The following is a 16076-nucleotide window of genomic DNA, read 5'->3' on the forward strand; positions in this document are numbered from 1 at the left end:
CCGTGGCTGAACCAATGGAACTAGGTCGACCAGGCCTTGACGGCAGTGTGCTACTTCTGATGCCTTTGAACGAAGCGCACCTGCCTTGAGGCTCAGGACAGATCAAATAAAGGACCCGAGCGAGAGATTGTCGTGGGAGGAGGATGGCACGCAGTGATGAGGGTAGGCCAGCTGTGCTGTCCTTATAGGTCTGTTGGAAAACAGTGGAAAGGGTGAGAAGCACGCAAGATCTGCGATGCTGCGTGGGCTGATGCAAGCGCTGTCTGGGTCTTGATGCTTCTTCACCTGTTTAAGGGTGTAGTGCACCTGGTGATGTCTCCAGTCTACCCAGCTCTGGTCAAGTGGGAGGCGAGGTGCCTGTGTAGGCCGTCTTTGTAGGAACAACCTTCACTTTATCCCCTCTCTGTCTTTAGCCCCGCCATGCTGTAGTCTTCCTAATGTACCCTACAGTGTCACAGCATGAGGGCAGCTCTCCAGTGGCAGCATTGAGCAGCCAGTTACGATACCACCCACACTCCGGCGGGGAGTGGCATCAGCTGGGGAGATTTATACAGATGTGTGCGGCAATGTCTGTAGGTTTAATGGGGTGCACCAAAGTGCTTTGTTTGGTTCTCGCCCCTTGAGTTTGAAGGTGTGCGCTGATTCTTATAGGTTTCTGCCCTGTCGTAATTGAGCAGGTGTTACAGACGTTGCTGAGATTTACTGCACGATGAACAGACCCTTCTCACCCGTCACTCTGCTCCAATGACACCTGTGTTAATATATTTTAAAAATTCAGTTCTACTTGGGCATTACAATATCTCTTTTTTTTCTAGATTGTTGACCTCTCCTATTTTTCATTTTTATTTTACTTCGTGTTTTTCTTCATACACATTTGGTGATTTTGAGCCAGTCGAGAATATCTACCCTATAGCTTGATAATCCTGTATGTGTCACCCAAGGTCCCCACTGTGGTGGCACTCATAACATGTAGCAAACCCATGAATGGCTGATGTTTATAAGTCTCCTCGCCCCACCCTGTAGAACGGCTGCAGGTCGTAAATTTTCGTGAAAACGTGTGAAACCCAAAATGTTAATATTTGAAGCGACAAAACATTATGTATCTCTTGGAGAATAGCCTAATCGCATAACTTTGCAGGGTGGAACTGCCTCACGAGATGCACCGCGGATCCGTTGCTTCCTGGGGGTATTTTACGCCTCCGTGGCAGGTTTCACCCAGGCTCAAGAGGAGTTTAACTGTGTACTTAAAAGGCCGCCAAGTCTCCGACATTGCCAAAAGGTCACTGTGCCTTGGGCCTTGCAGACCGTGACGTGGTTCGGTGCTGTTCTTGCAGTCCCCCGCCCTTGTTAATTGGCCTTGGCCAGGGGTTATTATATCTTTGTTAGCGAGTCACCAGTGGACGCAGCCTCGCCTCCAAGGCCTGAAGAGACCTCTCACAGCTACAGCAAGAGGGGGGCGTTTCACGAGCACCCTCTTGACCGGGCACGTGCCCCGGGCCTGCACGTGCAGCGACCTCGGCCTGGCAGCGCGAGGACAAACAGAGGCGGAGCGCGCCGGGCTGCTGCTCAGTTGGCCTCTAACAACACGGCCTCTGTTGCACCTTTAATTAATGCACTAGTATCGATCGCTCTGTCCGAAGACAATAGTGGTCAGACTCGCAGCGCCGACGGTGGTTGTTTGTTCTGAAAGATGATGAAGGCGGCCATTGAAGCACCCTGGCCTGGGATGGACTGGCCGCTGTGAGATCCTTGTGGGATAAGGAGCGGTGGTGGGAGGGGGTGATTGATGGTTCCACAGCACCATCGCGCACTCTCCGTCCCTCGTGCATCCTCAGTGTCTGGCTCACTGCACTCCCTTCTGTGCATCTTTGTCTTCCACAAGCTACCATCGCACGTGGTATTACATTTTTGTGGGCAGTGTGCCGGAACAGTGTAGTCGATTCCCATCCTTGCTTTAAACTAAAGCGAGAAAGAACAACATTGAATTTAAAGCGAGCTACCAAGCAAGGCAGCAGTAACATCCTTCAGTCGCATTGTAACTTTAAACGTGCAGTTTCAAGCACCCTATAAAAATGTTCCTGCCTTAAGACACGTCTCTGTCAGGCGATTCCCATCATCCGCTCCTAAATTTCAGGCACACAGCACTTTGCATTCTGGGATCTGTAGTTTTAGTGCCACCCTTAGGTGTGTTTACCGGGCATGTTAGAGCTTGACCAATTTACGGAATGTCTATTAGAGCGGGGGCACGCCGGGTATTAATGCATGGAACGACTGTATCTATCGACCCAGACGACTCCTAAGACCGTTCTGGCGAGGGGGACCTCACCACATGGAGATATTCCCTCCAACTCCTGCCGGCTGAAGGTGGAGCTCTTGCCACCTGTTTCTGACCTTTCTGCCGCCGGCCAGGGCAGGTGTATAATCTTTTAAGTGCGCTCTTAAGAAACCAAATCCTTTGGGTTTTAGAAAGCGCCCTCTAGACACCTGACTTGTATGCGCTTTAAACCGGAGCAGCTTCGTTTAGTCCTCGGTGGGCCGGTCGCTCGAGGCCCAGTCGACTTCAGCAGCAGAAGGAGATGAAACAAAGGCTGAATAATCTAACCCAGAGAACACCGATGAAAGAGCCATGGCAGCAGCGGATGGAAAGAGGATGGCGAAGAGCCATTGCTGAGGAACTTGCTTTTACTTGATTATCTCAGTTTGACTTAGTGCCACCTAGACCATTCTCATTTCCAGGTAGTTTTTGAAAGAACTGCTTGTGATTTTTTTTTTTATTATTATTTTTTATAATTCTGCTTTGAAAAGTTTACGCAAACAAATGATGGACAAACTGCTGAATAAATGATACATTCAAACCCAATCAAGAGATCAGGGTTAAATCCATCATTCTTTTGCTCACCATGCCACCCCAGTTTAGACCCACCATATGCAACTCAGTCTTGACCCTGTGCCTCATGGGAACCGTCCAGACCGAACTGCCAAGCCAGGTCCTCCCTGGACCGGAAATCAGCATCCTGAGACCGGTTTACAGCAGCGCTCCCCTTAGGTGAGAACAGTGAAGCAATTTTGAGTGGTGAGCAACAAATAGGCAGTCCATAAGGCTGAGAATGCATGCTTTTCCTTATCCTGCAAAAGTGCTCCTAAAGTAGGAAGCAGGTGAATTCTTAAGACGCTCTAATAAAAGAGAGAGGGACCCCAAAACCAAAGGGATAGGGTTCCACAATTGACACAAGTCAAAAAGATAATTCCCTTTGGGCGAATTAACATTCAAACATAGATACTGACAGACAGTGGTATTACAAACACCATATAACAAGGAAGCAATGAAAATAGGTAAAAAACTACAAAATATGTGAAAACACTCTAAAGGAATTGAATTATTAAAACAATTTATTAGCATACATTACATAAATAAGAAACTAAAAATCGGGAAACATATACAGGATGAAGCAATAATCAATAAAAACAACATTCCAATAAAAAGGAGCTTCAAGGAAAGAGGACTAAACTCAAACACTAAACAGTTATTTAGAGTTTCCCTCAGTTTATCATCCCAGATTGACTCCTTGCATCGACGCGTTTCGGCGGTATGTTCAGATACAACCCGCCTTCATCAGGAAAATGTGTATGAATGTTTCCCAGTACTTCTCGACCCAGAAAGGGGTACAGCCTTGTAAGGGGTATATTTCCTCCTTAGCATGCGGTATAGATATTCGTTCAGCGAATTATCTTCCTACAGAATGTAGAGTTCTAGTTAAAACAAATGGTGAAAGCCTTTATCGTAGATTCAGTATTAATGACACATCCAGCGTAATGGCTGGGAGAAAGAGTTAAAAACCACTGTGTCCAATGCACGTGGTAATTCTGCGGTCACTGTTCAATTGTAGCGATTACGTCTTTTCGGGAGTATGGGGGTTCCAATCAAGTGCCCTCAACCCGACACGAGGGAATACCTTCGTGTTAGCCCTCTTGTAAGAAGCTCTCAAACGTCCCGCGTGCCTGCTCGTAGTGCCGGATACTGACAGTATCCGGTGTACCCCTTTCTGGGTCGAGAAGTACTGGGAAACATTCATACACATTTTCCTGATGAAGGCGGGTTGTATCTGAACATACCGCCGAAACGCGTCGATGCAAGGAGTCAATCTGGGATGATAAACTGAGGGAAACTCTAAATAACTGTTTAGTGTTTGAGTTTAGTCCTCTTTCCTTGAAGCTCCTTTTTATTGGAATGTTGTTTTTATTGATTATTGCTTCATCCTGTATATGTTTCCCGATTTTTAGTTTCTTATTTATGTAATGTATGCTAATAAATTGTTTTAATAATTCAATTCCTTTAGAGTGTTTTCACATATTTTGTAGTTTTTTACCTATTTTCATTGCTTCCTTGTTATATGGTGTTTGTAATACCACTGTCTGTCAGTATCTATGTTTGAATGTTAATTCGCCCAAAGGGAATTATCTTTTTGACTTGTGAATTCTTAAGACGGCCGAGGCATGGCCAGCCGCTGGCTTAAATATTTGTATTTATTTTTTGATTTTATATAACGTCGACATAGCCCTGGGGCGTCAGAGCGCTTTACAAGAAACCGCATCATCACAGGAATATATTGGAGATACATCACAGGAAAAGAGAAAAGCAGACATTTTAGAGTCTGTGGGAGATTATACATTTAACCCCAGTGACTTGCAAAGAGAAGAGTCTTAAGTTTCCTTTTAAGGGCAGTATGTCATGAGGTCATACCGGGGGTCAGAGGAAGGGGGATCCAGATTCTTCTGGCACTTCATGAGAATGATTGACTCATGGATCGCTCTCGTTTGAAGGCGGGAGGCTCCAGGAGAAGGGATTGTGCGTTTCTTGAAACTCTGTTCGTATTCCCGCCAGTGTGAATCCTCCTTGAGGGCTTATCCGCTCGCCGTCTGCAGTGGGTAGGATGAATCCGCTGGTGACCACCAAGCCGAACACACTTGCTGAAAAACTGTTTTGTTAAATTGAATATTCAGTCAAAGTCTGAGCGCATAGGGGCGAGTTGGGAAGGAATCCACAATCCGATGTTGACATTGAATTACTTGAAATTTGTAGGCTAACTGGTTGCATTAGTGAGTCACAAACTGGGAGTTCAAAATGTTGAACACACAGAAAATAAATTTACAACACTGGAGGTGTGCCTCCTTGCACAACTGCCGGAAGAACTGGATTCCAGGTATTCTTCATCCAACAACACTGACCTGCCCAGCTTAGAGCATCAAATGTCCCATGTTGAAGGCACTTAAGTGAGACTCGAGAGCTATGAAATGTGGACTGAAATTCTTGGGCTACCTAGGAAGTGGGAAGCATGAGATATTGCATATGATCTAGACGAAAAACTACCCTTCGAAAGTCCATTCTGATCGGTTCTCTTCGTTTCCATAAATATTTCGAAGTAAATAACATTCATAGGTTGTAGGGCCCTACTTGGAGAGTGCCTTTCATAGCGAAAATGTTTCCACATATCTTTTTCTTTCATATTGCAGGTTCTTTCTTGTGGAAGCCTGTGTAAGACCCCTAACATTTCAGTCTACACCCCCCCTATCCTGCAGTTCCAAGAACTCACTGGTTTACACTCACCTCAAATCAAGACTCCTTTCTCTTGCTCAGACTGTTCTTTGTTTTCTTGTAATTTGCTGTAAGGAGTGAACCACTTCACACTCGTCCATCTTCCTGGGGAGCCGCACCCATACTACTTTCTCCTCCCTTCTTTTCTGGAATTGTCCCTCCACTGTGGCGTATGTCTTTGTATGTTCTACTTTATTATTATTTTGAAATACTACAACATATTAATATATAGCCCCGGTGTGTCCAAGATAGGTCCAAAAGGGACTGATCTGTACCAATTTTTCAGGATCTTACTTTGTAAAGGTTTTCCACGAGAGAGGCAATCAATTGGATGTCCTTGACCTACATCTATCTTAACCGCTTTTCTGAATCCTCTTTGCATTTCTTTTCTTGAGTTCTTCATTTGTCGTTGATTCCTCATTTCGTCAATTGTCTCTGTAGACAGACAACCGCAATAAGCTTTCAGTTTTACCTCCAATCCTCTTTCCATACTGGTTCCGTTTTACCGTTAGTCTTTCAGTTATTAACTTTTTGAAGTTTACTTTATCAGCCGGAATTCCCCAGCTTCTGCTCTTTGCACTCATTTGATGCATTTTGCTCTTGCTGGGAGCATTCTATGGACTGCTATCCTGGGTTATCTCCCTCTAGAGTTTTTTGATGCCACACTGGTCGGATGGCTGTGAGTTAAATGCCCCCCTGCAAACATACGTTTCTGACTTGCAAGTAGCCGCTATGTATTCCAGATCAGCCTTTCCTTCTTTTGAGGTCCATAGTTTGAGCCCAGTTACATTGGGAAATAATAACAATTGTTAAAGAAGGAGCTTACCCTAAAGAAAACCTTAACCGTTGCCCTTACGTGAACCCTATATCAAAACAAGTACACTGCTCCACTCTAAAATAATGGTAACACAGACCTTGAACTAAAGTTAATACAATCTAGTTCCTAATGCTGACCCCAACCTTTAACCCCTTGGGCGCGGCCGCGATTCTGCGCCTGTGCGGTAGAATGACGAGTGGGCGGGTTTATGACGGCCCCCAGCCGTCATCAGCACACGCCCACCGTAGTGCATGACAGGTGGGGGCCGTCATCAGCATCAAAGGGGTTAATCCTAACTGTGAAAAAGAAATTCATGCTAACCCTAGGTTCGTTTATGTAAGTTAACATAAAAACAAGTAATTTTGTGTTCTAACAGAGTGTGAACCTTACATTAAATTACAAACCCGGACAGTAAAGTAAAAAAAAAAAACCTTATTGTAGTTCAAGCTGTAACTGTAAATTAAATGCATGCTAGGCTTAACCCTCAATTGAATTAAATATAAAAATCTAACCAATTAAATATGAAATTAATATTAACCTACGCTCTGGATTAAGTAAACATCCACCCTTATTCTTAAACAAAGGTAAAGCTTGACAATTTCCCTAAATTAAATAAAAAAAATTAAAGTTAAATATTGTGGCTAAGCATAGTCCTGAATAAAAATGACTTATTATTTTAAATAAAATAAATATGTAAACTTATTCTTAGTCCAATGCTAATTATATGCTTAACTTTGAATTAATACTAGGTCTAATCTAAAATTAAACAGAAGTAAACGAAGTTTTAGCTCACCATCTGACAATGTAAAAAGGGTAAAACATGGACATATGCTCTTTGAAATAGCAGGAGACCTCCTGTAATGGTGTCCTCTGCAGAGTCTGAAGAGTTGCCTATCTCCCTCCTGGCGTCCTCTGCAGAGTCTGAAGAGTTGCCTATCTCCCTCCTGGCGTCCTCTGCAGAGTCTGAAGAGTTGCCTATCTCCCTCCTGGCGTCCTCTGCAGAGTCTGAAGAGTTGCCTATCTCCCTCCTGGCGTCCTCTGCAGAGTCTGAAGAGTTGCCTATCTCCCTCCTGGCGTCCTCTGCAGAGTCTGAAGAGTTGCCTATCTCCCTCCTGGCGTCCTCTGCAGAGTCTGAAGAGTTGCCTATCTCCCTCCTGTTTCCTGCTCTCGGAAACACATAACCTATAGTCAGGACATGTAAGTGGGTATTTGTGTGCATTACGAGAGTCAAATGGGGTTCCCCTCTTTCTTTCCTCTCATTAACAGTTGTTGCTTTTCCATCAGTTTGGTTATTGGTGAGATTGCTAAAGATCAATACATGGATGATATTAAATGGATGTAGACTGTGCTTTGTGGTTCTGCAAAATGAACATTCTGTCGTTTGATTTTTTTTTTTAGAGAAGTATATGGTTATTGTACACTTCTCCCTACAATGTTTATTATATAAATGTGTATTGGATGCATTACATTAAATCACAGTTGCCTTGTAATTGTTTGTTTTTTAATGGTTGTATTTGTAGTTACTGCTACGAGACACATGACTGCGACTTAGTTATTAAATACTAAATTTCAGCGGTTGGCCATATAATTTCTTCTTATCATTTATAGCACTGCAAATAACAGGGAATCTATTTCCCAATTCAAGAGTATTCAATTTATTGGCTTTGGCAGAAGCTAGACGGTGCCCTGCTCTGATTCAAACCGTGGCCATCCTGCTATACAAAGGTCGCCGCAGAAAGTGCATTTAAAACACTTCGATTTATAAAACTGTTCACACAAAATTCCTGAACTGAGCAGAGGAGCTAGCATCATAACGCTCATGCACAACTACCTAGGTAATTCCAAACCTCTGGTTTACCACCCTCTGTTTTTGGACATTGCCAAACAAGTACGCGAGGACGCCATATCCATTTGAGAACCTGTAAGTGAAAAATGGTGCCTCCAAAAAGATGAGTGTGCGTAACAGCCACCACTAGAGAACGATTTAACACGACGAAGCATTTGTGGGTCAATCTTGATAGTCAAGCTTTTTTAACAAAGTCAGAGGTCAGCTGCTTAATAGATACGATTGCCGAGGTAGAAGAACAGGATTTCTCAAACCTGGGACAAACGTTGCTACTAAATCTAAGCAGATTATACTTAAGAAGAAGTACACCGCTATAAGTGGGACAGAGGGGGCCACACAAATAGAAAACAGAAAATTATACAAAGACGGGAGTAATATTTACAGTCTTGAAAAAGGTGTCATAGGATTAAACCTTCGAAATGCGTCGACGCAACCAGTATTGCAACAAATTTAATTGCTGTACTATCACCTTAAATGGTCACAAAAATGTGGTAACTGATGAGGTGTTTAGGATACAAAACTGTGTAACAGCATCCAATTGTGGCATCTAATAACAAAGATTACGGTCTGCACAAACTCTCGTAGGATATTTGGTTTGTCTGTTGTTATTTTGTTTATCCATATGTGATTTTTAGGTCTCGCGACCTATCAATGCGCGCAAGCGCATTGAGGGGAGCGAAAATTCATGTCTCGAAAATCCTCGTCAAACCAAGGGCTTCGTTCCTGCGGTTATCTTTAAGTTCACATGAATCACGTGACCAAACAAGCACGCGCATTCACGGCCAGCCCAGCACATCAAAGGGCTTCTCCTCCCCTAATTATTCATGGCCGGCCGTACTTTCAGTTTCCCGGCCGTTCTCCCCAGCCTGCTTCCCCCAGGCCGTAGCAGCACTCCTCCCACACCTTTGAAGTGAAGCTTAGCTTCACTTCAAAGGCCCCTGCTGCTTCACACCGTGTCGCATTTCTCCTCCCCCCTCCCCTTCTCTGCCTTCCCTCCGTCTTGTTTGTCTTTGTCTTTGTCTTAGCCTGCTTTTGACTTCAAAACAGAAAGAGCCACTGGTACGTTTCATTAATAATATTGTGCATGGGTATTTCTTACACTTCGTTGTATAAAACGGCAGTCAAATCTTTCTAAAGTGTCCTCATTTTAAACGTCATTAACTTGTGTGTGCCATTGCACGTGTACTAAGTACCTGGCACACTTCCGACTTGTTGAAGCCATGAAAGTTCACTTTGTCGTTAGATTTGACTGGTCTGCTCACACTGCTGGTCGTTCCGACCCAAAGTTTAGATTGATTCTGGTTCGTGTTGTTGTTGTTGTCATCCTTCCGTGACTCACAGTACTTTGCGAGCGCGGTGGGGCCGCCCCGGGCTGCACAGTGAACATCTCCAGCGATGGGAGTGCACCAAAAACTCTGCACACAGTAGGTTACCAAAGACCATCTGGCTCATGGAAAGGAAATGTTTGCTCAACTTATATCGATAGAGAGAAGGCGTAAGATTGTCCTATGTCATCATTTGAAAATTAAATCACGAGTGTGGATAGGCGATCTTAATTTAATTTTACACAGGGGCACATTATATATTAAGCGAGCGTGATTTACGAATCACAACTGCAATCGAACAGACACTTTGAAACATACACATTTTAAAAGGTGAAAGCGGCAACTAATAACTTTCCTTATGAAGCAATCCCTTGTTTAAAGAGGAGTTACATTGCCACAGCTATGAGATAATGTAAACAAAGTTGGTTCCTGCTGAATGAGCTAAATAGATCTGTTGGTTTACATTATGATAGCTGTTCAAACAACCGCCTTTATTACGAAAACTAGATGAACGCTCTTCTGCGCTAACTTGCAGTTCCGTCGTTGCTGTCGGCGTCTGACAGAGTTCTCCTATAAAGCCACTCCCAGTAGTCACGATTGTTCTCATGGTTTTGTTCTGATGGTTGTAAAATCAGTTTTATTCTTTTGAACTTTTATACAACACACCTACAGTTCAGAAATTATATGCATAGCTGACACGTTTTTAAGATTGTGTGTTTTGAAAGGGAGTCAGTGATTCAATCAAACGTGCAGCCTGCGGCACTGACACCAGGAAAGCGCTTTGATCTATATCTCTTCCCCTCTCCCACTCCCTCCTCCCACTTGCTCCTGCTGAGCCTCACAAGTGGTTGCATCTCAGCTACAGACTTCCTGGCTCGCACCCGTTATGTTAAAAGACCAACAGTCTATTTAATGCTGCCAGCTCCATCAGTTTCCTACCAGGGCACCCATCATGGGGCATTACAGCACCTCATCCCTCTGCATTGATAACTGCGTCACAGCTCACCTCTCGTTCCTAAGCCTCCCGCAACGGCCATATTAGACGCCGCTTCTCATTCTTGTGCCTCACCCCCTGCCCCAACAGGCTCTCGCTTTTTTTGTCACAGCATTGCCGTCCCATGCCTCACAGTATTACAACTGTGTAACATAATCACACCACGGGACACTCCTCCATCAAGCGCTTCGCATCTCAATCACCCGAGAGGCATACTTGGTGCTTTTTTAGCAGCCTGTGCGTTACAGCACAAGTCAACATCTCGACAGGAATAGTAAGGCGCTATGTAAATAAATATATACATCCTGTTCATGCCACCCTGTTGGCCTATTGCAATTGCGTCACATTGCATGGCAATACTGCATCTAGCGCTTTGCATCTCACCAGACACCTCTAACTGCATCATAGGTGACCTCAACAGTATATATGGTGCTTCCCAGCCTTGTGAGTGGCACTCAACAGGACACACACACAACCACGCACACAACCTCTCACACACGCAACCCCCCACAACCCCCACATACAACCCCACACACACATACCCACACACACACACACACACACACACACACACACTACCCCCTCACACACACACAAACCCCCCCCACACACAACCACACACAAAACCACACACACAAAACGGCACACACACGCAAAACCCCACACATGCAAACAAACACACACAACCCCACACACACATACACACAACCCCACATACACTCACAACCCCACACACACACACAACCCCCCCACACACACCCACACACAAACACACACAACTACGCTTACACACAGCCCACTCACACATTTCCCCCTCACGCACTGCCCCCTCACGCACTGCCCCCTCACGCACTGCCCCCTCACGCACTGCCCCCTCACGCACTGCCCCCTCACGCACTGCCCCCTCACGCACTGCCCCTTCACGCACTGCCCCCTCACGCACTGCCCCCTCACGCACTGCCCCCTCACGCACTGCCCCCTCACGCACTGCCCCCTCACGCACTGCCCCCTCACGCACTGCCCCCTCACGCACTGCCCCCTCACGCACTGCCCCCTCACGCACTGCCCCCTCACACACAAACACAACCCCCCACTAACAAACACAACCCCCCACTAACAAACACAACCCCACACACACACAACCCCACACACACACAACCCCCACACACACACAACCCCCACACACACACAACACACACACACACACAACACACACACACACACACACACACACACACACAAGGATAGCAAATTATAGCATAGCAAAACAAAACATAGTATAGCATAACAAAACACATACACTCCAAATACCACTCAGTGCCACATAATTACGTGCAACCATTCAACAACAACTGGTTTAAATATGTTCTCTCAATGTTTCAAGCTTTATTACAAATGTCACAAAAAGATGTTAATATTTCACTTCTGATCTTGTATTTTAATCACAATAAAATACACTGAACATAATCTTCACAAAAGTTATTTACAAAAGTTTAAGCTATTTCCATTATAAATTAAAATCACTTTTATTTAAGTATTAATTATTTAAAACAATTAAAAGCCATTGTAAGTTGTAATATCAATACATCTAAGTCATGTAAATACAAACATGTTGCATTACAAATACTATAGGTGTCACATTTGCGAAAGTTATAACTATTGGCATTGTAAATGACAAAGCTATTAATTTAGCTATTTTCAAAACCAACACATAAATAAAAAAAATGTCATTTACAAGACCAATAGCTCAATCTTTCCTACTGCGAGACCTATTGGCAACGCCAGTGCTTGTTTTCCCCTGTTTTTATGATGCAAATACATTGAAAAGTGACTATGATGTTTGGAACTCCTAGAATGTTTTTATGAACTCTTGTGATAGTAAATGTCCTAATGATTTTTATAAGCTTTTAGATATTTTGTGCCAATACTTGGGTGATTTTGAGTGAAATATCTGTGTGAGGAGGACACAAAGGAGTGTGCAACATACATATATGTGAGTGAGAGTTGGAGAATCTAATTGTATCTAGGTATTGTGTGCACCCAGAGGACACTTTGCATAAAGTTACCACCCTCTGCACCTTCCAGTTCATGGTCGGCACTTAATGGTAGCTCAACCACAAGCTACCTTTTAGACCCCACCATGAAGCCCCAAGCCTCCATCTTCCAACCACCACACATCTGCTCCCTCACATCCTACAACCCAGACGTTCTATCACTAAGATGGACAGGCTTGAGGACGGGCTGACGAGTCCACACCATGGGCCTTGCCTGAGAAAGTAGCTACCAACAACTCGAAGAAGGGGAATGAGCGAGTAAAAAGAGAAAGTATCGCCAAGACCAGTAACCCCACATATTCATGAGAAGGGGGTCCTCGGAGAGGAAGAGATCTGGAGCAGTCACATAAGTTGAGGTAAATGAATCCATGCCGCCCCTCCCTCGCAACACATTCAAACCCACGATAGTACTTCAGTAGCCCTCTAGGGTTCGCTTCAACACATACAAAGCGACCAGCCACACACTCCGTCCTCACTCAACCAAGCGCCCCATAAAAAGCTAGAAACATGTGCAGTAATCCCCCCCCCCCCCCCCCCCCGGCTATAAAGGGCCTAGAAGACTCCAGAAGGGTTGTGTGAAGAGTCCACCCTCTCCCCCAGGGCGCGCCCTGCAGAGGCTTCACCTTCAGTGCGGGTTTGGACAACAGGACATCTTTCCATCCAAAACAAAGCCAACACACAACGCCACGTCCACTAGACTAGGTGGTCCACGGACACCCCTATGGAAGATGCTTTGTGGCAAACCCACGACAGAGGACGTACGTCAGCATCTATGAGCACTTAGGGGTCAAGTAATTGACGGGCGTGGACTCTTACAGCTGCGCGTGACTTAATTTATGAACCAAGTTAGAAGGTGGCGATGAACGGGCATGGAAGGCGGGGGTTGATTAGTGCGAGGGCGCAGATGGCCAATCAATAGTGGAACCCTTCGGGCTTCTGTCGCACCAAAGATAAGCACGTGTGACCCTCAATTAGCTGACCCCTGAACGATTTTTTGTGATGCATCCGTGTCACATCATTTCAGGCTCACAGGGGCTATTTTTAATAAACTCATCGAAAGTAGGTGTGACATAGACCCATAGTGCTTCTCCAGGTCACAAATATGTACTGCATTGGCATTTAAATAGCGCTGCATACGAGGCGCTGGGACACTTTGTAGCCCGGTTAGCATGCTGTATTGCTTGGTTGAAAGGTAGTGTGAGTTGTCTCTCACCCCCGCCTCACAGGTGGCCTCTCTGAACTGCACCCACGTTACTTTTTGTCCCAAAGCATTTTGTTAACGCCACATTGCGCAGGTCGGATGTGAACGTTTTTCAGTTATTTTAAAGCTTTCTTATTTTGAAACCAATTTGGGGAAAAGCGCCAGTTGGTAGTTCACATAAATTAATTATTTGCTTCAGTGATACTCCGCAGTTTAGTCTGCTTTGAAAATCTTCCAAAATATCTACTTCATAAAAAATCTAAAAATTGCTCACGGCAACTTCCTTTCCTTAAAACCATAATTGTCTTAACTTTTTGAAAACCCAGTGTCCCATGACGCTGTTGCCACATGATTTGCAAAAAAAAAACCTCCCACTGCACTAGATCATGCCAATTTCAAACTTTTGGAGACACTGGTTACTGAAAACATTAGTGATTTTGATGACGCCAGTCACTGTCCCTTTCAGGAACCCCACACATTGTAATGTATTACCAAATTGGTGCTAGTCTTTCACTGACCTACTTAGTTGTGTACATTTTTTTTTATTTTCTCCTGCGTTTTTTGAAGTCCCACTTTTTGTCTTGTGTGTGCTTTGCAAAGTTTCCCTGTATACGTTCAACTCTGCCCAGCCAAGGTTTTTTTGTGCATTGCAAGACAATGTTCACTTCAATGTCAAATTGTTTAAAAGTTAAGTTAATAGTGACAGACGTATGCAGAATTGGTCTCTGCAATTTTACCTTTTGTAACATACTTTGTTGCAAGTATCACAATTTTCACCGAAATGTGGGGAAAACATTCAAGCAGGTAAGTTTGAGGTTGCAGAACCTTCAAATGAAATTCTCCAAAAGGGCTGCCACATAGAGGACAACCAATAACTCCTTTATTGCGCATTCCGCCTTTTCATGCCTATGTTTCTGTGCATAATCTCCTGCATTGCTTGGCCCTCTCCATGTATCAATTGTTCCCCTTGTTTTATTGCTGACATGTCGCTCGCTGATTTTGGTACTGTACTGTTTATTGTATCTAGCTCTGACCTTTATCCTACTGTAGTCCATTCCCTAACCCCATCCTTGTATTTTGCCTATGCTGTACACAACGTGTTTATCCCTGTAAAGCGTTCTGATACCCTAACGGGTCATGTTTGCGCTATATAAAACCTCAAATAAAATAAATAAAGGTTTGCTAGGAAAAACAGTGCTCCCAGAGAGGCACCAGGAGGATGTTGTGGTAGGGATGCTGTGGTCCTATTAGAAGCCAGCGCAGTGCAGAACTATTAGTGCCGTAATGGATAATCTCAGGCTATTGCTCGAATGATAAAACGATAATCTTGACCGGTAGACCAGGCCAGCTCCATACAGAGCTTTATGCGCATAGCAGAGCACTTCAAACCGGCCACGCATTCTAATAGGAAGCCAATGTAAAGCTCTTGGTTCGTTCAGAGGGGGAGCCCAGAAGAGTTTGCATTCCAAACAGGCTGCCGTATTCTGCACCACCAGTCATCTTGACAGAAGTGCCTCATTTGCAGCCACCAGTAGCGCAGTGCTGTCGTTTAAACGACTAGTTGTAAGAGCTTGGGTTATAGTTCTCTCTCAGTTGAGTAACAGAGGATTATCCTCTTTTAGAACACAACATGGATGTAACTCTGCTCCTGTCGACAGTGTTCAGTCCTTGCCTACAAACCTCAGATTTTTCGTATGATGAATTGCAGCTAAAGATTTTGCGCTTCAAGGCGAGTCATCTTGCTTCCACAGTGAGCCACTTTGTCCGTCTGCTGTACTCTTGATGGTCCTGTATGCTGATTTAAACAGTCTGTCAGTGGTTAGTGTTTCCGAAAGGTAGACAGACCGGAAATCAAACCATGCAACTCAGAACCTTCTGTGGTTTCCCTTTAGCTGCAACTATTCAAATTTTTCTCAATCATAGCACAAATGTGTAATTTCTCGCACGCAAGGTCTCTAGACATGACCCCCTTATTTGGGTGTTTATTTCGTATAACATTGGGGTCTCTAGCCAGTAGGAATAAGCTACTGGTGCAGGCTTGCAGTGTTTTACCTGCTCTGTGTCCATTTGTTTCAGGGTGAAGGTTGCCGCAATGTCCCCCTCGCCGGGCACGTAGGATTTGACAGCATGCCGGACCAGCTGGTGAACAAATCAGTGAGCCATGGCTTTTGTTTCAACATCCTGTGCGTGGGTGAGTATTTCTATACGAGGAAATTCTCTCACTGAGTGTGTTTGCTAAACAGACT

The 16076-nt window shown here is 44.5% G+C and overlaps 1 protein-coding gene across 6 annotated transcripts in view; it reads left to right on the forward strand.

Annotated features, from left to right (window-relative positions):
* Positions 1-16076, forward strand: part of SEPTIN6 (septin 6) — a 190386-nt gene that overhangs the window by 62873 nt on the left and 111437 nt on the right. For all 6 annotated transcript variants that reach the window (XM_086918555.1, XM_086918553.1, XM_086918554.1 and 3 more), the window contains exon 2: positions 15907-16021. In XM_086918555.1, the coding sequence (XP_086774681.1) occupies positions 15907-16021 (115 nt within the window). The remainder of the gene's footprint in view (positions 1-15906; positions 16022-16076) is intronic.

This window comes from Lissotriton vulgaris, chromosome 4_1, assembly GCF_964263255.1.
Source record: "Lissotriton vulgaris chromosome 4_1, aLisVul1.2, whole genome shotgun sequence".
NCBI classification, from domain to species: domain Eukaryota; kingdom Metazoa; phylum Chordata; class Amphibia; order Caudata; family Salamandridae; genus Lissotriton; species Lissotriton vulgaris.